The 23,164-nt window shown below is 43.5% G+C and overlaps 1 protein-coding gene across 1 annotated transcript in view; it reads right to left on the bottom strand.

Annotated features, from left to right (window-relative positions):
• The window catches only part of LOC144688724 (calreticulin-like), a 34,803-nt gene extending 16,222 nt beyond the window's left edge, over positions 1-18,581 (bottom strand). Inside the window, exons 1-2 of the mRNA XM_078555603.1 lie at positions 18,156-18,581; positions 4,088-4,189 (exon numbers count right to left, since the gene is read on the bottom strand). Coding sequence (XP_078411729.1) covers positions 4,088-4,189; positions 18,156-18,240 — 187 coding nt within the window. The 5' untranslated portion in view covers positions 18,241-18,581. The remainder of the gene's footprint in view (positions 1-4,087; positions 4,190-18,155) is intronic.
• Between the last annotated feature and the right edge of the window lie 4,583 nt (positions 18,582-23,164).

The following is a 23,164-nucleotide window of genomic DNA, read 5'->3' as shown; positions in this document are numbered from 1 at the left end:
ACATTGCTTACACACTTCCAGCGGGAGTCACAGGTTAATAATTAGGAGTGGGAAGTCCAGTCAACTTTCTTCCTTCCTAACTCAGTGATACAGAGGCCAACTATAGTCCTTTCACTGCCACCCTGAGCTGAGGCCAGCTAAGAATTGAGCATCAAGTCTGGGATCTTCTTGGTTTGGACACCTTAACTGCACGTGGAATTAACTTGATGAGTCACTGGACAACCCTCCAACACAGGTTTTTTTTAAAAAGTGGCGATATTAGCTTGTTAAAAGGAGAAATTAACACTACCAATTGTCTTGTAAGGTGCAGAAAAGTTGATGAGAATGGTTCCAGGGATGAGGGACTTCAGTTACGAGGTTAGGTTGGAGAAGCTGGGGCAGTTCTCCTTTTGAGAAGGGAAAGGTGAGAGGACATGTGACGGAATTGTTCAAAATCCTGAGGGGTCGGGACAGAGTCGAAGAGAAGCTGTTCCCATTGGTGGAAGGATCAAGAATGAGAGGACACCTATTTTAGGTGAATGGCAAAAGAACCAAAGACGACATGAGGAAAAGCTTTTTTCTTATGCAGCAAGTGGTGAGGATCTGGAATGCATTTCCTGAGAGTGTGGTGGAGGCAGATTCAATTGTGGCTTTCAAAAAGGAATCAGATAATTATCTGAAAAGAAAAACCATTCAGAGCTACAGGGAAAGAGCAGATGAGTGGGACAGGGAGTCAGCATGATTATGATGGGCCAAATGGCTTCCAGTGCTGTAACCATTCTATATTCTCTCAATGTTACATTTACTGTTGTTTAGTCACCCCTTGCTTCCATATTGGACAACTGGTTGGAAACAGCCTGAAAGCAAAGGCGTCATATAGAAATCCCTTTTCAATGACATGAGTGGGTTGTGCTGCTTTAGCCTATTTGTGGAGACGCCAACTGGAACCTCAGATGGCAAAAAGTTTAATAGAAAACACATGCCAAGTTACATTTAACCAGTGGTTCTGCAAATACAAAATTAACAAAAAAAAAATACACGGCTCACTTTTTGATAATTAGATCATGTAGTGGTTTATTTTAATTCTCTCATAAACAGTCTGGATCACAAGGATGTTCATAGCAGTACTCCAAACTGAAAGATGCTCTGCTGTGACATCACACACAGGGAAACTAGATGAAATGCAGTCCTCAGATGAAAGGGGTTAGAGGGCTTGGATGGCGCACATCATTTAACGTTGACTTTCTAAGTCATAAATTCTGTCTGATTTTTCCCAAATATTTCTGAATGGAGAGCTGTGACTACTGGTGTTCCGCAGGGATCAGTGCTGGGACCTTTGCTGTTTGTACTATACGTAAATGATTGGGAGGAAAATGTAACTGGGCTAATTAGTAAGTTTGCAGGAGTTACAGATAGTGAAGAGGATTGTCAAAGGATACAACGGGATATGGATCGGTTGGAGACTTGGGCGGAGAAATGGCAGATGGAGTTTAATCCAGACAAATGCGAGGTAATACATTTTGGAAGGTCTAATACAGGTAGGAATTATACAGTAAATGGCAGAACCCTTAAGTGCATCAACGGGCAGAGGGATCTGGGTGTACAGGTCCACAGGTCACTGAAAGTGGCAACGCAGGTGGATAAGGTAGTCAGGAAGGCATATGGCATGCTTGCCTTCATCAGCAGGGGTATTGAGTATAAAAGCTGGGAAGTCATGCTGCAGCTATATAGAACCTTGGTTAGGCCACACTTGGAATATTGCGTGCAATTCTGGTCGCCACATTACCAGAAGGATATGGAGGTGTTGGAGAGGGTGCAGAGGAGGTTTACCAGGATGCTGCCTGGTCTGAAGGTTATTAGCTATGAGGAGAGGTTGGAGAAACACGGATTGTTCTCACTAGAGCGACGGAGATTGAGGGGTGACTTGATAGAAGTTGACAAAATTATGAGTGGCATGGACAGAGTAGATATTCAGAAGCTTTTTCCCAGGGTGGAAGAGTCAATTACTAGGGGACATAGATTTAAGGTGAGAGGAGAAAACTTTAGAGGAGATGTGCGGGGCAAGTTTTTTACGCAGAGGGTAGTGAGTGTCTGGAATTCACTGCCAGAGGTGGTGGTGGAAGCAGGTACGATAGTGGCGTTTAAGAGGCATTAAGACAAATACATGAATAGGATGGGAATAGAGGGATACGGACCCCGGAAGTGCAAAATATTTTAGTTTGACAGGCAATATGATTGGCGCAGGCTTGGAGGGCTGAAGGGCCTGTTCCTGTGCTGTACTTTTCTTTGTTCTTTATTTCCTCAATAAATGCTGCTTGGATAATGCAGTCCCTCCACTGACAGAAAGGTGTAATTACAGTGTAATAAGTTTATATAAGCAGTTTCCATTGTAAACACAGACCTAAGAATTCTTAGTGCAAAAAGATAAGGATAAGAGAGAGTGAACAAAGGATTTTTAATTATACAATACAGACCCTCCTTGTAATGCTTTCTCACTCTATATTGGTACTGTGGACAGAAAACGGAAAAAGGCTGATGTAGCCTAAAATGGGGTACAACCAGCAAACTGCTATTACTGCAAACAAAGTGCATGTGCCAAAACTTTAAATTTCAAAGTTCAAAAATAACAAGCACAAGGTAGTTGGAGCCACCTGTTTAAGAATACGAAACTATATTTCTGGTGATCAGCCCATTTATAGGAATTAAAAATGCAAATGTGCCCTCATTAGTTCCCAGTTCCTCTGAAACTTCCTGTTCTAAAGTTGCACATGTGGCTGACTGATAAGGCCCTACTTTTATGAAATTCATTGATCCGGACATATACAGGCAAGCGTCAAAGCACTGTCTCAATAGAGTATCCTGACTCCCCAAAGCCTCCCCACCATCTACAAGGCACAAGTCAGGAATGTGATGGAATAGTCTCCACTTGCCTGGATGAGTGCAGCTCATCAACAACACTCTTGACACCATCCAGGACAAAGCAGCCCACTTGATTGGCACCCCTTCCACAAACATTCACTCTCTCCACCACCAACGAACAATGGCATCAGTGTGTACCATCTACAAGATTCACTGTAGAAACACACCAAGGCTCTTTAGGCAGCACCTTCCAAACCCATGGCCACTATCATCTAGAAGGACAAGGGCAGCAGGTACTTGGGAACATCACCATCTGGAAGTTCCCCTCCAAGTAACTAACCAACTTGATGTGGAAATAGATCATTGTCCCTTCACTGTCACAGGATCAAGATCCTGGAAGTCCCTCCTCAACAGCACAGTACCTACGCCACATGGACTGCAGTGGTTCAAGAAGGCAGCTCACCACCACCTTCTCAAAGGCAATTAGGGATGGGCAATAAATGCTGGCCTAGCCAGCGATGCTCACATCCTGTAAATGATTTTTTTTTTTAAAGTGTAAGCATCAAACCTGTCTGCAAAACATTACTTCAATATAAAGTAATTTAAATGAAACAAGAATCAGAACCTTAATGATCTTCCATGTGAACTAAAGCCATTACAAGAAACTGGCTGGGCCAACGCTGATTCCTCATCCAACCCGTTTCTCAACAAGGGCATCAGGGAGATACACAGATCTTAAGGAAATCCCATTCTTAATATTGCTGGTAATTCTGTTCTACCAAGTGACTGAAATCCCATCTCCAGTAGGAAGGAGGAGAATAAACAGAGTATGCCATCATTTATTGAGTAAATGCTGTTTACAAAACAACATTGACAGAGGCCTGAGAGCAAAGAGCCAACTGGTTCTTCTCATACATTACAGCAATGAGGAGTAGCAAAGGAAACGCTGTTCTAATTACGTTTAGTGCAAGGCCAGAAAAAAAATCACAACAAGAAACAAAATTATAACTTTAAAGTTATAGTTGTGTTAATAAGGGAAGCTTGGGGTTCTGTTTAAAAGGGGCATTGCCAGGATACAAATTACATACATACAAGTTACAGTATTATGACTGAGGATCTAGGAGTACCATATGAAATAAAATTAAAGATCCTGTTCCCAAATCAAATCAGCTCAGAGATTAGCAATGAAGTTCAACAGATCCACAGAAAACATTGAACGTCTTCAAACATTGTACAAAGCATAACTTACCTTTGTCTTTCTCCAGATCCCCGTAAAATTTTCCAGCTGATAGTTTGAATTTGCCATAGTCTGATTTATGTTTGGATTCAATCCATCGGCTCTCCCAGGCATCTGAAATCAGAATGGTGGGGTGTGGGGGCGGTAGATAAATCCATTAGTAGCTTACTTATCTATCAATAACTTACTTTTCTGCTATAGTCACAATATTTCCACCAATCTAAAATTCAGATCAACCTTACATTCAAAATCAGCTAACTAGTAAATTCAAGTAAAGGAAGAAGGAAGGATTGATGGAAGACTCTCATTGATATAATGACATTCATGGCCCCAGGACATACCAAAGCACTTTATAGCCAAAGAAGTATTTCTAAGGTGTGGTCACTGTTGTAACAAAAGGAAATTTGTGCACAACAAGGTTCAACAAACATCAAAGAGATAATGACCAGATGGTCTGCTTTCAGTAATGTTAGGCAAGGGATAAACATTGACCAGGGCAGGTGGAAGGGACAAACTGACCATGGCACCATAGTGCTGGAAGCCATTCAAAAGGAATGTGGTACTGATAAGGGACCGTATAGTCAGGGAAACAGGGATACTGTTCTCTGCAGCTATGACTCGACTTCCAAGGGCAGGATTTTTCAGTCGGCGTGCGGGGGCGGGCCCGACACGCTGATGCGTAATGACGCTGGGCATGGATCCCGATGTCATCGCGCGGTCCCGCAATACTTTGTTCGGTAGGCGTGCACTGGAATCGGCTGCGCGCCCACCAAAATGTAAATGACCTATTAAGGCCGTTAACAAAGCAGTTATTGTAATTGTTAACGCTGCCCATCCAACCTTAATGCCCAAGCAGCCTTCGCATTTTTTAGGAAACCTCATCCACAAACGGGATGAGGTTTCCTAAAGCTTTTATTAAATAACTAAACAAACAAACAAACTTTCATAAATATAAAAACATGTCCCATCTCAGGTGACACAGTCATATGAGGGGACATGTTCAAATAAATTTTTAAACCTTTTATTTAATAATTTGAAAAGCTCTTCAATCTCCCTAAGGCAGCTCCATGACCTCAGGGAGATTGAAGTGCTCTTTCGCTCTTGTGCAAAAGAGCTCTGACCCTGACTCACCCTCCTCCCCCTGCCCACACAGGTAGCGCAGCCTTAACTGGCCCCCCCACGTGAAATGGCAGTGTGGAGCTGATTGTGGGCGGCGATTGGCTCCATAACTGCCCCCGCCGAGGCCGCCCATCGCCTCAAAAATTCAGGCCCAAAGGTTGTGTTGCCCACCAGGTGCCAGAGTTAAAAGCATTTCAGCTGCTGATGAACTTGGAGTGGGGGGGGGGGGGGGGGTGGGGGGGAGGATCCAGTTGCCACGGTCCACGAAGGAATCAATAACAGGTGGAACTAGGAATAGTGTTTTGCTGAGAGAATTTGAGGAGATAGGGTCCAAATTAAAATGCAGAACCTCAAAAGGTATTCTCTGGATTATTATCTGAGCCACACACCAATTGGCATAGGGTCAAACAGGTTAGAAAATTAAACAAGTGCCTCAAAAAAATGTTGTGGAAAGGAGGGATTTTGATTCAAGGGACACTGGCATCAGTACTGGGGAAAGGGGAAGTTGTTCCACTGGGATGAGCTCCACTTAAATTGGGCTAGGATCAGCGTCCTGGTGAAACATGTCACTAAGGCTGTGGAAAGGGCTTTAAACTGAAAGGGGGAGGGGGAAAAAAAGGAGTCAGATGAAAGGAGATTTAGAAATCTACATAGAAAAGTCAAGGCAAAAAAAGTGTAGAGATTGGGGTAAAAACAAGCAGAATAAGACAGGAAGGACAGAGTTTGACAATAATGGTGCAACAACAAAGAAGGTCTATGCAAAGAATAGGATTAAAAAGTAAAATTAAAGGCTTTTTATCTGCGCAAAGCATTTGTAATACAATAGATGAACTACTGGCACAAATAGAGGTAAATGGTTTAGATCTAATTACCATTACACAGATATGATTACAAAGTGACCTTCCTTCATTTCTCTTTTAGCTTTTCCCATGTTATCTTGGGATCACCACAATACTGGTTGATCACCTTCATATCAACCATCTTTTTTTCTTGGATATGGCAGCTGGTTTTACAGCGAGATGCATTTTCTGCCACTAACCCTCGCCATTTATCCGGGCTCGGGACCGGCACCAATGCACGCTGGCTTGTCTGCATTGGTGGCTGGGTTCTGGTTACAAAGCAACCATGGTTCAGAAATAAATATTCCATGGTACACAATATTTTGAAAAAGCAGAATGGAAAAGGAAGAGGTGCAGCCCTGATAGTAAAGGATGACATAAGAACAGTACTGAGAAAGGATTGTAGCAGAAGCAGCAGGAAATAGAATCAGTATGGGCAGAGATTAAGAATAAAACGAGTCAGAAAATGCTGGACAGCATGGTTTATTGCTCCCCCAACACTTGTTAAACCACTGGACAGAACATTAAGCACAAAATAATTGGAGCTTGTAACAATGGCAATGTAATAATCGTGGGGGACTTTATTCATCATATTGGCTGGACCAATCAAATTGGCAAAGGTTGTCTGCAAGACAAGTTTGCAGAATACTTTCACAATTTCCTGAAACAATATGTTGTGGAGCCAAAATGAGACAAAGCTATTTTATACTTAGTATTGTGCAATTACTTTTTATTCTTTCACAGAATGTGGGCATCGCTGGCTAGGCCAGCATTTGTTGCCCATCCCCAATTGCCCTTGAGAAGGTGGTGGTGAGCTGCCTTCTTGACAGCAGCAGTCCATGTGGTGTAGGTACACCCATAGTGCTATTAGAGAGGGAGTTCCAGGATTTTGGCCCAGCAACAGTGAAGGAACGGCAATGTAGTTCCAAGTCTTGGAGGGGAAATTGCAGGTGGTGGTGTTCCCATGCAATCTGTTGCCCTTGTCCTTCTAGGTGGTAGAGGTCACGGGTTTGGAAGGTGCTGTCGATGCAGCCTTGGTGAGTCGCTGCAGTGCATCTTATAGATGGCACGCACTGCTGCCACTGTGCATCAGTGGAGGGAGTGAATGTTGAAGGTGGTGGATGGGGTGCCAGTCAAGAGGGCTGCTTTGTCCTGGATGGTGTTGAGCTTTTAGAGTGTTGTTGGAGCTGAACTCATCCAGGCAAGTGGTGAGTATTCCATCACACTCCTGACCCGAGCCTTGTAGATGGTGGACAGGCTTTGGGGGAGTCAGGAGGTGAGCACTTGCCATAGGATTCCTAGCCTCTAACCTGCTCTTGTCGCTACAGTATTTATATGGCTAGTCCAGTTCAGTTTCTGGTCAATGGTAACCCCCAGGATATTGGTAGTCAGGGATTCAGCAATGGTAATGCCATTGAATGCACAAGGGAGATGGTTAGATTCTCTCTTGTTAGAGATGGCACTTGTGTGGCACGAATGTAACTTGCCACTTATCTGCCCAAGCCTGAGTGTTGTCCAAGTCTTGTGCATATGGAAACGGATTGTTTCAGTATCTGGGGAGTCGCAAATCGTGCTGAACATTTGTGCAATCATCTGCTAACATCCCCACTTCCTAACAGCACTGTGGGTGTACTTACACCATATGGGCTGCAGCAGTTCAAGAAGTCGGCTCATCACCATCTTCTCAAGGGCAGTTAGGGATGGGCAATAAATACTGGCCTAACCACCAAGACCCACATCCGTTGAAAGAATGAAAAGAAAAACACTTCTGACCTTATGATGGAAGGAAGGTCATTGATGAAGCAGCTGAAGCCTAGCACACTACCCTGAGGAACTCTTGAGTGACGTCCTGGGACAGAGATGATTGACCTCCAACAACAACAACCATCTTCCTTTGTGCTACATATTACTAACCAGTGGAGAGTTCTCCCCCCCACCCGATTTCCATTAACTCCAGTTTTGCTAGGGCTCCATTGATGCAACACTCAGAGGCACTGTGGGCCATCAGCAGGCAATGACTGTCTCCAACAAGAGAACCCCTTGACATTCAATGGTATTACCATCGCTGAAACACTCACTATCAACAACCTGGGGAGGGCAGTACCATTGACCAGAATCTGAACTGGACTAGCCATGTAAATATTGTGGCTACAAGAGCAGGTCAGAGGCTAGGAATCAAGCAGCGAGTAACTCATCTCCTGACTCCTCAAAGCCTGTCCACCATCTACAAGGTACAAGTTAGGAGTGTGATGGAATACTCTTCACTTGCCTGGATGAGTGCAGCTCCCACAACACAAGAAACTCCACACCATCCAGGACAAAGCAGCCCTCTTGATTGTTTTCGCGTGTGGTGCCATTCAGTCAATCCACCACCGACACACAGATGGCAGTATACCATCTACAAGATGTACTACAGGAACTCGAGGCTCCTGAGACAGCACCTTCCAAACCCACAACCACTACCATCCAGAAGGACAAGAGCAGAAGATAGATGGGAACACCACCACCTGCAAGTTCCCCTCCAAGGGTGTACCCACACCACATGGACTGCAGCAGTTTAAGGCGGCAGCTCACCACCACCTTCTCAAGGGCAATTAGGGATGCTGGCCTGGTGAGCAATGCCCACATCCCATAAACGAATTAAAAAACAAAGAAGTCACATGCTGCCTTGATGTCAAGGGCAGTCACTCTCATCTCACCTCGAGTTCAGTTCTTCTGTCCATGTTTAGACGAAGGCTGTAATGAGGCGAAGAGCTGAGTGACCCTGGCAGAACCCAAATTGAGCATCAGTGAGCAGGTTATTGCTGAGTAAATGCTGCTTTATAGCACTATTGATGACCTCTTCCATTACCTTTCTAGGTTGGATTTGTCCTCCTTTTGTGGAAAGAACATACTTGGGCAATTTTTCACATTGTTGGGTAGATGCCAGTGTTGTAGCTGTACTGGAACAGCTTGGCTAGGGGCATGACAAGTTCTGGAGCACAAGTCGCCAGTACTATTGCCAGGGCTCATGGCCTATGCAGTATCCAGTGCCTTCAGCCATTTTTTGATATTGCCTGGGGCAAATCAAATTGGCAGAAGACTGGTATCTGTGCTACCGAGCCAGTCTTGATGTTGGACATTGAAGTCCCCCATCCAGAGTACATTCTGTGCCCTTGCCACCCTTAGTGCTTCTTCCAAGTGGTGTTCAACATGGAGGAGCACTGATTCATCAGTTAAGGGTTGAGGGGAGGTGCTAGGTGGCCATCGGCAGGTTAACCTGGTGCCATGAGACTTCATGTGGTCAGGAGTCAATGTGTGAGGACTCCTAGGGAACTCGTTCTTGACTGTATACCACTGTGCCCCCAACCTCTGGCGGGCCTGTCCTGCCAGTGGGACAGGCCATACCCAGGGATGGTGGTGTCTAGGACACTGCCTGTAAGATATGATTCCATGAATATGACTATGTCAGGCTGTTGCTTGACTAGTCTGTGGGACAGCTCTCCCAATTTTGGCACAATCTCACAGATGTTATCAAGGACAATTTTGTAATATCAACAAGGCTGGGTGTGACATTGTTATTTCCAGTGCCCAGGTTGATGCTGGATGGTCTGTCCAATTTAATTTCTTATTGGCTTTTCTGTAGTGGTTTGATACAACTGAGTGGCTTGCTGGGCCATTTCAGAGTGATAATTAGATAGTTATGAGAGAAGAACAGGCCAAGGTTGCTTGGTTAAATAGACTGAAAGGTATGGCAATAAATAAACAGTAGGAAACATTTAAAGCCCTCCAAGCCTGCGCCAATCATATTGGCTGTCAAACTAAAACATTTTGCATTTCTGGGGTCCGTATCCCTCTATTCCCATCCTATTCATGTATTTGTCAAGCTGCCTCTTAAACACCACTATCGTACCTGCTTCCACCACCTCCTCTGGCAGCGAATTCCAGACACTCACTACCCTCTGCGTAAAAAACTTGCCCCGCACATCTCCTCTAAAGTTTTCTCCTCTCACCTTAAATCTATGTCCCCTAGTAATTGACTCTTCCACCCTGGGGAAAAAGCTTCTGACTATCTACTCTGTCCATGCCACTCATAATTTTGTAAGCTTCTATCAAGTCGCCCCTCAATCTCTGTCGCTCTAGTGAGAACAATCCGAGTTTCTCCAATCTCTTCTCATAGCTAATAACCTCCAGACCAGGCAGCATCCTGGTAAACCTCCTCTGCACTCTCTCCAATGCCTCCATATCCTTCTGGTAATGTGGTGACCAGAATTGCAGGCAATATTCCATGTGTGGCCTAACCAAGGTTCTATACAGCTGCAGCATAACTTCCCAGCTTTTATACTCAATACCCCTGCATGCCATATGCCTTCCTGACTACCTTATCTACCTGCGTTGCCACTTTCAGTGACCTGTGGACCTGTACACCCAGATCCCTCTTCCCGTCGATGCACTTAAGGGTTCTGCCATTTACTGTATAATTCTTACTTGTATTAGACCTTCGGACTCAAAACGTTAACTGTGCTCCTCTCCGCAGATGCTGCTAGACCTGCTGAGTTTTTCCAGATATTTTTGTTTTTGACCTTCCAAAATGCATTACCTCGCATTTGTCCAGATTAAATTCCATCTGCCATTTCTCCGTCCAAGTCTCCAACCGATCTATATCCCTTTGTATCCTTTGACAATCCTATTCACTATCTGCAACTCCTCCAACCTTAGTGTCATCTGCAAACTTATTAATTAGCCCAGTTACATTTTCCTCCAGATCATTTATGTATACTACAAACAGCAAACGTCCCAGCACTGATCCCTGCGGAACACCACTAGTCACAGTTCTCCATTCAGAAAAGCACCCTTCCACTGCTACCCTCTGTCTTCTATGACCAAGCCAATTCTGTATCTATCTGGCCAGCTCACCTCTGATCCCGTGCGAAAGTTAGCAAACGTGATACAGCTTTTCAAGAAAGGAGAGAAACAAGAAACCATTGACCAGTTAGCTTGGCAGCTGTCATTGGGAAGATGCTGAAATCTACCATTAAAGAAGTAGCCAACATGGTCTTACAAAGGGAAATTGTGTCTGACAAGGTTATTAGGTTTTTTTTTGAGGATCTCACTAATGGGGAACTAGTATACTTGTTATATACTTATTTTTCAAAAGGCATTTGATAAGATGCCACACAAAAGTTTAATACACAAGATAAGGGCTCTTGGAGTTTGAGGTGATATTTTAGCTTGGATGGAAGGTTAGTTAATGGGAAGAATGCAGAGATAAATGGTCATTTTCAAGTTGGCAGGCTGTAACTAATGGAGTGCTGCAAAGATCTGTGCTTGGGCTTCAGCTATTTACAATAGAGACCAAGAGTAATGTATCTATGTTTGCTGACGGTACACAGCTGGTGGGAATATAAACTGTAAAGAGAGCAAAATGAGGCTAAACAGAAAAAGGCAAGTTAAGTGAGTGAGAATAAGGTGGCAGATGGAGTACAATGTAGGGAGGTGTGAAGTTATTCACTTTGGCAGTAATAGAAAGGCAGAATTTTTTTAAAAAGGCAACTTCCAAATGTTGATATTGAGAGAGACTTGTGTATATTTGTACAAGGAACACAAAAGTATGTATTCAGCAAGCAATTAGGAAGGCAAACAGCACGTTGACCTTTATTGCAAGCGGATTAGAATGTAAGAATAAAGAAGTCTTGCTACAATTGTACAGGGCTTTGGTGAAACCACACCTGGAGTAATGTGCGCAATTTGGTTTCCATATTTAATGAAGGATATACTTGTATTGGTGGTACAGCCTCACTAGGTAATACAGGAGAAGAGAGGGTTGCCCCGAGATGAAAAGCTAAATCGCTGGAGTTTAAAAGAATGAGTGGTGATCTCATCAAAACATTCAAGATTATAAAGAGGTTTAACAGGGTAGACACAGAGGTTGCTTCGCCTGGCTGGAGAATCTGGAACATGGAGCCATAAATGTCTAGATAAGTGGTAGATCATTTAGGACTGAGATGAGGAGAAATTTCTTCACAAAGAAACTTTTGAAATCTCTACCCAAGAGGGTATGGATGCTCCATCATTGTGTACTGTATATTCAATCCTGAGATGGATTGATTTTTGGTCTCTCAAGGAAACGAGGGATGTGGGGAACAGTTGGAAAGTGATTTGAGCAGATCAGACATGATCATGAGAGGAGTCAGTGTATTTATACCCTTCGAAGCTTGATTGGATACAGTTCTATGGATGCAGCAGTCCAGGACTTCACCCAAGTAGCTATTCTCCACGAGTGCTTAGCTTACTTGAAAATGCCCTTTTACCTCCTCGCTTCCCACCGTTCAGGACTTCAAGCATTCCTTTCAGATGAAAGTGAGTTACTCGTACTTGTTTTAATTTAATATATTGTAGTTTTGTATTTGCTGCTCAAGATGCAGTCTCTGCTATGCTGGGGAGACAAACAGTGATTGGGTGACCATTTTGAAGAACATTGTCATCAGTCCACAAATATGACCCTGAGCTTTCAGTCAACTGTCATTTTAATTCTCCACCTCACCCCCACACCGTATCAACCAGAATTGTGGTGACTCCACGTAACAAGGGAAAAGCTGAAAGAGAAAGGAAGGAAGAATTCCCACACTGACCTCTCTGTCCACGGCCTCCTACGCAAACTCAATGCAGCATCTAATTTTTCTATTAGGCAATTTACAGCCTTCTGCACTCAACAATGAGTTCAACAATTTCAGATCAAAACCTCTGCTCCCATTTATTTGGATGGCAGCTGTTGGTGATGATTCTGTTATTCCCATTTACAGGGTTCTGATGAAATGTGATCAACCTGAAATATTAACTCTGTTTCTCTCTCCTGACTTGCTGAGCATTTCCAGCACTTAATTTTTACTTACCATCTGCTTTTACCTTGCACCATCATTCCTTTTGTTATTAATTTCTCCTGCCTTCCCTTTCATTCTATCCCTCCATCCCCACCTCTGTACTAGATTAAACTCCGGTATCTAATTTTATCCAGTTCTGACAAAATGTCATCAACCTGAAATGTCAACTCCGTTTCTCGGTCCACAGATGCTGTCCCATCTGCTGAACATTTCCAGTATTTTCTGATTTGATTTATAGCAAGCATCTTTGCTGTTCACTACACATCACTGAGAGTCTTTTATTGAACTACTTCAGCTCTAATAAGACTCTTAGGCCTGAATCTTCTGGTCGGCGTGCAGGGGCAATGTCATTCCAATCTTCAGTTCAGCAGGCCCACACCGACATCGGCTGTGCGTCCGCCAAACTGTCAAAGGCCTATTAAGGCCATTTATCCACTAATTGAACTGATTGTCTGGGCTGCCCATCCAACCTTAAGGTTGGCAGGCAGGCGAAGAGCCCAGGCGGCCTTCGCATTTCTCATGAAACCTCATCCACAGGCTGGATGAGGTTTCATGAAGACTTTATAAATTAAATAAAAATTTTTATTGAAATACATAAACATGTCCTAGCTCATGTGACACTGTCACATGAGGGGACATGTCTGAGTAATTTTTAATTTTTTCTTCTTCCATTTTTCATAATGAAATTAATCTCCCTGTGGCAGTTCTGTGCCTCAGAGAGATTTCTACGCTCTTTTGCACGCATGCGCAAAAGAGCGCAGGCCCCAACTCTGCCTCCTCCATCCGCCCACACAGGTAGTGCTGAACGCTTCCAGGTGTGTGTCACACTGGGCGGGCCTTAATTGGCCCGCCCATGTAAAATGGCAGCACGCAGCCGTTCGCAGGCAGCGATCAGCTCAGCACCCACCTGCTCCTACCCAGCCCGCAAGACAGGGAGAAAATTCTCCCCTTAATTTCTCCAAGGTCCCTGTTAAATACAGGGCTCCTTCCATAATTACTGACTAGGGTTTCAAATACAGAATATTCACAAATTTGGAAAGCTGCGGACTGGTTTTACCAACCCACACCTATTAAGGCACACAACTTATCGGGGGCAGGGGGGGGGGGGGGGGGGGGGGGGGTGCGGGGGTGCGCGCAGAGTAGGAAGGAATATAGGGTTGAGCTTACAAATCAGATCAGCCATGATCTTATCAAATGGCGGAACAGGCTCGAGGGACCAAGTGGCCTACTCCTACTCCTAATTGTACAACTAGGTTTGAGTTGTACTGCAAGCCAACAAATAGAGCTGGAAGTGCACAGATGAATGCCTTTTGCCAATGAGCTAGTTATCTCGTAATAGAAAGCACTCAAGATACTCCCAGCAATGCACTGCTAATATCAGCTACGCAGTCCTGGGAAAGCTGCCAAGCACTCATTGTTTCAAAATATTTTAATCATCCTCCTTCACGGTCACGCTGTTGTGCTCACCTCCTAAACCCGGAACTGACTAGAACTCTGCCTCAGCCAAGGTATGGCAATTTTATTTTACTTTTGAAATCCTGCACCTGCTGTTGGCCGATCACAGGTGGTTTGACAGTGAGGGGAAAAAAAAATTATATCAGCCAGGTTTCCCACACTGGATTGAATTGTAACACAGTATAGAGGAAACTACACAGACCATCCTAAGCTGTATACACATTTTCTCAATAAGCCATTGAGACAGTTTAAGAATGACACATTTGCTGGTATTGACAGTCCAGCGTTTGTCAAGGTAATCTGTTTGAACTTCAAACTAAAGTCACAATACCAAGTGATGGGTCAGGGAATGATTGCTTCACTCCTGCGCTCACTCATATGTAAATGAGGGATGGTGTTATGAGAATGGCCAAGTTTGGGAATTCTTCACAAGGTGAACAGAAGGATTTTAGAGCTGCACTAATGGAGATCTAGGACTTCTTGTTCTCACTGACCTCTTGGCCAGACCCAAAATATGAGAAAGCTCTGAACTACTCTTGAAAAATAAGTTTGCAAATTCATAGCCTGCTTAGGCTTTTCTGTTGTATTGTGGTTTCTTCATATCAAGCAACACAAATACTTTACAATCTTTAATTTGCTCCTTCCTATCTGTTAAGGATGAACAGATCTGACCAAGATAATTTTACTGTGGTGAAAAACACTGGTTTTCTTTGGTGGTTTTTAATTCCATCTACAGTCACTGACTGTAATTAGTTCTTTACCACAGTGCCTGTTTTTAAGTGCATGTTATGTGTTGGAATTTTGGGGATAACTGGGATAATGTAATTCAAAAGAGAAACACTTTACTGAAATTACATTCCATGATTCCATTTTAGGAGATGCCAGCTAAAACCCTACAGGATTTATTTCGACAGCACCTTCCAAACCCACTACTTCTACTACCTAGGACAAAGGCATCAGACACCACCACCATCACCTCCAAGTTCCCCTCCAAGCCACTGACTAGGAAATATATTGCTGTCCCTTCACTGTCGCTGGGTCAAAATCCTGGAACTCCCTGCCTAACAGCACTATGGGTGTACCTACAACATATGGACTGCAGCGGTTCAAGAAGGCAGCTCACCACCACCTTCTCGAGGGCATTTAGGGATGGGTAATAAATGCTGGCCCAGCCAGCGATGCCCACATCCCATGAATGAATAAACAAACAAAAAAAAATCCCCAAACTCATGTTTAAACATCAACTTTCAATTCACAAACAACCTGGACTTTGGAATATCCCAGCAGCATGATATGTGGGCGACCATCAGAAGTGGATCCCAGTCTGTAAAGCTTTGTACTATGTTATATTGTATTTTTGATGAAGTAGCAACACTTCAGTAGAGGATAAATGGGAATTCCTTAAATGAATTATGCTGTGCATGCAGGATAGATACATATTCAAGATCAGCAAGCTCAGATGAAAAAAGCATGACACTAAGGAACAGCAACAAAAGTGAAATAAAGAGGAGAAATTACCTCTGCATTTCTAACAGGGAAAAGTAATTCAGTGGAACAACTACAGAACATGCAGAAAGATGTTAAAAGGTAATGAGAAGTTAATAAAGACACTTAGAAAAAGCAGAGCTAGAGACAAAGCAAAACAACAAATAAAAACTGTAGTTAATAGAATTGACTGCCAGGACTAAACCTGAGAATTATCTGGCTAACAAGAAATGAGTAAACAACACTCAACACAGCTTTGAAAGGATTCTGCCCGACAAACCTCCAAGACTCACGGAGGAAATGGTAAACCAAGTGGACTGCCATACAATGTTGTGTCTCCTGACTTCCAGCTGGGCGAGACATCCCTCACTTGGATCCATTCCTATCTGTCTAGTCGTAGTCAAGAATCACCTGCAATGTCTTCTCTTCCTGATCCAGTACCATTACCTCTTGACTGCCTCCCATTTTTCAATACATCCTGCCCCCTTATAGACATCATCCAAAAACACAATGTTAAGTCCCACATGTACATTGACAACACCCAGCTTTACCTCACCCCAACATTCTCAACCCCTCAAATGTCTCTAACGTCTCATGCTATTTGTTCAATATCCAATACTGGATGAGCAGACATTTCCTCCAACTAAATAAGGAAAACTAATGCCTTCAGTCCCTGCCATAAATTCTGTTCCCTAGCCACTGACTTCGTTACTGTCCAAACCAAACCACTGACAACTTTGCCATTCTATTTCCCTGGATCAGCTTCCAAGCAAATATTCCATCCAGCTTTAAGACCATTAACTCCCAGCCCCTCCCTGTTACCTCTAGTCTCAACTATTCCAATGCTCTCGATTCCAGCTTCCCATCTTCCATACTGTAAAACCAACAAAAACTCTGCTGCCCTTGTCCTAACTCCCACCAAGTCATATTGACCAATCATCCCTGTGCTCCCTAACCTACACTGCCTCCCAGTCCAGCAGTGCCCCCATTTAAAAATTATTCTCCTTGTTTTCAATCCCTCCATGCCCTTGGCTCTCCTTATCTCCGTAATCTCCTTCAGCCCTACAACCTTTAAGATTTCTGACCTCTTGCACATCTCTAAAATAATCACTACAACATTGGTTGCTGTGTCTTCAAGCAGCCTGGATTTCATTTCCTAAACTTCTCCATCTCTTTACTTCCCTCTTTAAATGTCCTTTAAAATGTTCCTTAAAATCTAACTCTTGGACCAAGCTTTTGTCTACCCATCCTCATATTTTTCGTGTGGTTCAGTGTCAAATTTTGTTAACTAGCGCTCCTGTGAAGCACCCTGGAACATTTTACTATGTTAAAGAAATAAAGTCTTTCATTTAATAGCCCCTTTCATGACCTCAGGAAGTGCCAAAGCATTTTTACAGCCAACAAAGTACTTTTGAAGTGTAGTCATATTTATATAGTGCATCCTACAACAGTAAGTTATTGGGGAAAGGGGCTGTAGGTGAATGAACCAAGAATGGCCAGATAGCTCTCCTCACATAAAGTTACCTTTTGCAATCTTTGTGAACTGTAATAGCCAGTGTGATTTGTTCATTATCACAATGTCTGTGGGACCTTGCTATGTACAAATCACAGCAGTGACTCCAATTCCAAAGCACCTTGGAACACCCTGAGGTTGTGAAAGACCGCTACATAAATGTAAGCCTTTTGCTTTTGGTGTATAGAGTTTGAGGTAGTGTTGTTTTAGAAGGGGAGAATATAAGGTCAGATGCTAGTAATGACATCAGAATTAACCCAAAGCACCAAACATTCAACTTCCAAAGATCAAGTTATATCACAGTAGTCCTCATGGCGCTCCTCCCCGAGATTCACAACTCATCGTAGCACTTCCCCTGGACTGTCTGTCAGACAGTCGCACAACAGCCGTCAAACTCGCCATATTTTGCCAAGCCCAAAAGAAAACGTGGGTTCTGAGATCTCCTTTAATGATCAGGAAAAAACTTGATATCTCCCCACCCGCTTCCATGAAACACAATTAAGTGGAAAGGTTAAATGGTCCAGAGAATCATACCAGTTGACAATAAGATTAAGGAAGCCACCCAATTTAGAAAAGAGAACACAACAACAAGACAAGGTCCCCATCCTCAGAATTAATACATAGTGACAAATGGCGAGTTGACAGTTAATGAGAGCTTAGATGGAGAGAGCTCGTTAAGGAGATTTCAGTACAGGGAGCCGTTTATGTTAGTTAAGGAGAAGGAATTTAGTTGCTGAAAACTAATTGCAGACAACGAGTTAGTTAGACAAGTCGCTGTTTTGCAAACCCAACAGGTTTATCAATCTCACCTCCGTCTGCGAATTGCTCGGTGAAGTAGACAGTGGACTGGGCAATGCCGGCCACAGAGCAGAGCAGCAGGAGCGGCAGCAGCATCTCTGTTAGTACCAGGCTGGCGGATGGATGTGATCGGCAAGGACAGCCCAAAACAGCGGCGACGGTAGCGGCAACAAGAGCGCTGACTCCCGGCTTGGACAGTCTAGGTCAACCCCTTCTCTCCACACGGCTTCAAACCATTGGCCACAGTCAGCAGCAGCCCCGCAAATCAGCTCCAAACACGTTTTTCCGTCTTTCCAGTTCCTGGATGGTGCCAGGCAGCACTTTCTGTTTCAGACCAACAAGACTTTTCTGCACTTCTCTGAACACGTTTGGTCGTTTTTTTTATACACACCAGAATGGCCAAACCATAGAAATTTACTTGAGAATGGATTATTGAGCAATTCAGGCCGGCTAATTTAAATTAATTTTATTTAAATTAAATTTAAAATAGTAAAAAGAGTATACTTATCCGGGTAGCCGAAGTACATTGGATCTTCACTATATGTGTCCATACATTGAACTGAGCAATGTATTAGTCTAGTGCTAAAATCTGTATTCAAATCATTTGAATTGGGCAATGTATCAAGTAGCAAATTCAGTGCTAAATAAATCACAAACAATTTGATTAAGAACCGAGTGTAGTTCACAGGACAATGGAATGCAGGTTCAAACCTATTGATGTTCCTGATCTCGACTTTATAGAGACGCCCGATTCTGATGGGATAGAGTGACTAAACACTTGAACAAATTTGGGCTGATCAGAACGTGAATTTATACACAGTCACATCTGACTAATCTAATTTATTTTTGGGGGAGGTCTTGCTGCTATTCCCTGTTTTTTATTAATGATCTGGACAGTGGTGTTGAGAATATGGTCAGTAAATTTGCAGATGACATCTTGGGAGGAGTTACTTTGTTAAAGGTGCTTTATAAACAAGTTATTGTTAAGACAGCGCAATCTAAAGTAAGACGGTTTAGATGTGCTAGAGGAATGGCATGAGTTTAAATACATGTACTGTCTTGCAGAAATTGGCAGGGTTCAATACACATATAAGGAATAATATTGAGACGGGTTGAGAAAGAAAAAGGTCACTGAAGGGTCATGACCAATGTAGAGAAACGGTAGCTATTGCTAACAGGATATTCAGTTGTATTAATAGAACCATTCAGTATAAATGAAAGGACCCCATTTTGACATCAATGGGAGGGCACGTGGAAGTCATAATGCATGCTCCAGCCAACTGGATAGCACAGCGATGATGGGCTGAATGGCTGCCTCCTATGCTTAACTTTATATCTTCAGCCACTTGTTCTTGAACCAACTACTGGATCACTCAGCTTCCATGCACCTCACCCATTCATTTCATAAATTTTTTTTTAAACCTTTTTCATATTGCCCCATAATTTGTGTTTTAACCAAAATATCTAATTTTTCAAGTATTTCTTAATCATTAGGCTAGTCTTTAGCCTATTTTATGTTATGATAGAATAATTCTCATAAATCTTTTTGCACCCAAGCCGTCACATCTTTTCTAAAACATGATGCCCAGAATTGTACACACTGAGGCCAAACCTTCATATAACACTGGTTCGGCCTCAACCAACGTATTGTGTACAATTCTGGGGACCATGCTCAGGAAGCATGTGAAGGTTTTAGAGAGGATGCAGAAAAGATTTACAAGAATGATTCCAGAGATATGGGACTTCAGTTATGTGGATAGATTGGAGAAGCTGGGCTTGTTCTCCTTAGAAAAGATTGAGAGCAGACTTGATAGAGGTGTTCAAAATCATGAGGGGTCTGGACAGATTAGGTAGAGAAAAACTGTTCCCATTGGCAGAATAGTTGAGAACCACAGGATATTGATGTAAGGTGAATGACAAAAGAACCAGTGGCACCATGAAAAACCGTTTTACACAGTGAATCTGGAATGTACTGTCTGAGAGGATGGTGAAGGCAAATTCAATTGTGACTTTCAAAATGGAAATGGATCACCTGAAGGGAAAAAATTGCAGGGCTATGGGGAAAGGGCAGAAGAAGTGGGACAAGGTGAGTTGCCATTGCATAGAGCCTACACTAACACCACAAGCCAAATGGCCTACTTCTGTGCTGTAACCATTCTATATTCTAACCCACATTCATCTGCTGTTCACATGTCAAGATAATCAATCATTGATCAAAATAAACGCAGGTGAGGAAAATCGTAAATATAATCAGAAAATGCTAGAAACTCTCAGCAGGTCATGCAACAATGGTGGACAAGTTTAACACTTGATCAGATCTTCATAACTGACAATGAGTACTACCATCCAGGCGTCCACCAATACAGACCACTTGTTGGGAGCAGAATTTCCTGAGTTCTGCCAATCTCCTGATGTAACTTTGGCAGAACTTCTGGGGAGAATAGTAAATGGCAATTTTTATCCATTGCCCAGGGGAAGAGGGGCCATATTTTACAATTACAACAAGAGATGGAGAGAACGTCTGCTGAAGTTCAGGCATAAGTATTCTTGCACTACTGTTTTGGGAGACACGGTAACAATTCAGCAGCATTTTTTTTCTTTCATAGGATGACAGCGTCACAAGCAAGCCCAGCATTTGTTGCCCATCTCCAATTGTGCTTGAGAAAGTGGTGAGCTGCCTTCCTGAACTGCTGCAGTTCATCTGGTGCAGTTACACACACAGTGCTGTTAGGGAGGCCAAACAGCATAAGCAGCAAGTGACAGACAGAGCTAAGCGATTCCACAACCAACCAATCAGAACTAAGCTATGCAGCCCTGCCACACCCAGTTGTGAATGGTGGTGGACTGGAAGAGGACGGTCCACAAATATCCCCATTCTCAATGATGGGGGAGCCCAGCACATCAGTGCAAAAGAAAAGGGTGAAGTATTTGCAACAATCTTCGGCCAGAAGTACCAAGTGGATGATCCATCTCGGCCTCCTCTGGAGGTCCCCAGCATCACAGATACCAGTCTTCAGCCAATTCGATTCACTCCACTTGATATCAAGAAATGGCTGAAGGTACCGGATACAGCAAAGGCCATGGGCCCTGACAATGTTCCGGCAATAGTACTGAAGACTTGTGCTCCAGAACTTGCCGTGCCCCAAGCTAAGCTGTTCCAGTGCAGCTACAACACTGGCATCTACTTGGCTATGTGCAAAAGTACCTAGGTATGCCCTCTCCACAAAAAGCAGGACAAATCCATCCCAATCAATTACCGCCCCATTAGTCTACTCTCCTACATCAATAAAGTGATGGAAGGGGTCATCAGCAGTGCTTTCAAGCGGCACTTGTTTAGCAATAACATGTTCACTGATGTTCAGTTTGGGTTCTTCCAGGGCCACTCAGCTCCTGACTTCAATACAGCGTTGGTTCTAACATGAACAAAAGAGCTGAACTCCAGAGGTGTGGTGAGAGTGACTGCCCTTGACATCAAGGCCACATTTGATTGAGTGTGGCATCAAGGAGCCCTAGCAAAACTAGGGTCAATGGGAATAGGGGGAAAACACTCCACTGGTTGGAATCATACTCAGCACAAAGGAAGATGGTTGTGGTTGTTGGTCAATCATCTGTGTTCCAGGGCATCACTGCAGGAGTTCCTCAGGGTTGTGTCCTAGGCCCAAATGTCTTCAGCTGCTTCATCAATGACCTTCCTTCCATCAGAAGGTCAGAAGTGGGGATGTTCGCTGATGATTGCACAATGTTCAGCACCATTCACGACTCCTCAGATATTGAAGCAGCTCATCTCCGAATTACGCAAGACCTGGTCAATATCCAGGCTTGGGCTGACAAGTGGCAAGTAATATTCATGCCACACAAGTGCCAGGTAATGACCATCTCCAACAAGAGAGAATCCAACCATCGCCCCTTGAACATTCAATGACATTACCATTGCTGAATCCCCCACTATCAACATCCTGGAGGTTACCATTGACCAGAAACTGAACTGGACTAGCCATATAAATACTTTGGCTACAAGCGCAGGTCAGAGGCTAGGAATCCAGCTGTGAGTAACTCACCCCATGACTCGCCAAAGCCTGTTCACCATCTATAAGGCACAAGTCAGGAATGTGATGGAATACTCTCCACTTGCCTGGATGACTGCAGCTCCAACAACACTCAAGAAGCTTGACACCATCCAGAACAAAGCAGCCCACTTGATTAGCACCCCATCCACTGAAGTACAATGGCAGCAGTGTGTACCATCTACAAGATGCGCTGAGGCAACTCACCAAGGCTCCTTAGACAGCACCTTCCAAACCCACAACCACTACCACATAGAAGGACAAGGACAGTAGACAGATGGGGAACACAACTACCTGCAAGTTCTCCTCCAAGCCATTCCCCATCCTGACCTGGAAATATATTGCCATTCCTTCACTGTAGTTGGGCCAAAATCCTGGAACTCCATCTGAACAGCACTGTGGGTGTACCTACACCACATGGACTGCAGTGTTTCAAAAAGGCAGCACATCACTACCTTCTCAAGGGCAATTAGGGATGGGCAATAAATGCTGGCCTAGCGACTAATACCCACATCCCATGAACTAATAAAAAAAAGATGCCTCAAGACAGGTGAAAATCTAGAGAAGAATTTTGGGAGTTTTAAAGATTGTTTGAATTGAACTGACGGATAATTTTTGCAGTCAGGCCATAACCCAACCTGTGCATGGTCCACCCCAGGTACAACTGATTTGAAATCCCACATGACTTGCAAGCCTGTATTGCTCACATTACATGGTTACAGAATGTTCTATAACTTATCTTCACTGACCATCAAATATGGCATTGTTACATGCAGAAATGCTGCCTATCATACTAATCATTTTCATAAAACATTTCAACCCTGAATCTGCTTGGAACTTTTGTATACCGGTGAGCAGAATGTTTTATGTAATACTGCTGAAAATAAATAATCATACACTATCTTTCTAACTATCCCCTCCCAGCAATCTTGTTCAAAAACAGTCAGCTGAACGTT

The sequence above is a fragment of the Cetorhinus maximus genome, chromosome 13 (genome assembly GCF_964194155.1).
Source record: "Cetorhinus maximus chromosome 13, sCetMax3.hap1.1, whole genome shotgun sequence".
NCBI classification, from domain to species: Eukaryota; Metazoa; Chordata; class Chondrichthyes; order Lamniformes; family Cetorhinidae; genus Cetorhinus; species Cetorhinus maximus.
This window is presented reverse-complemented; position numbering and strand designations above follow the sequence as displayed.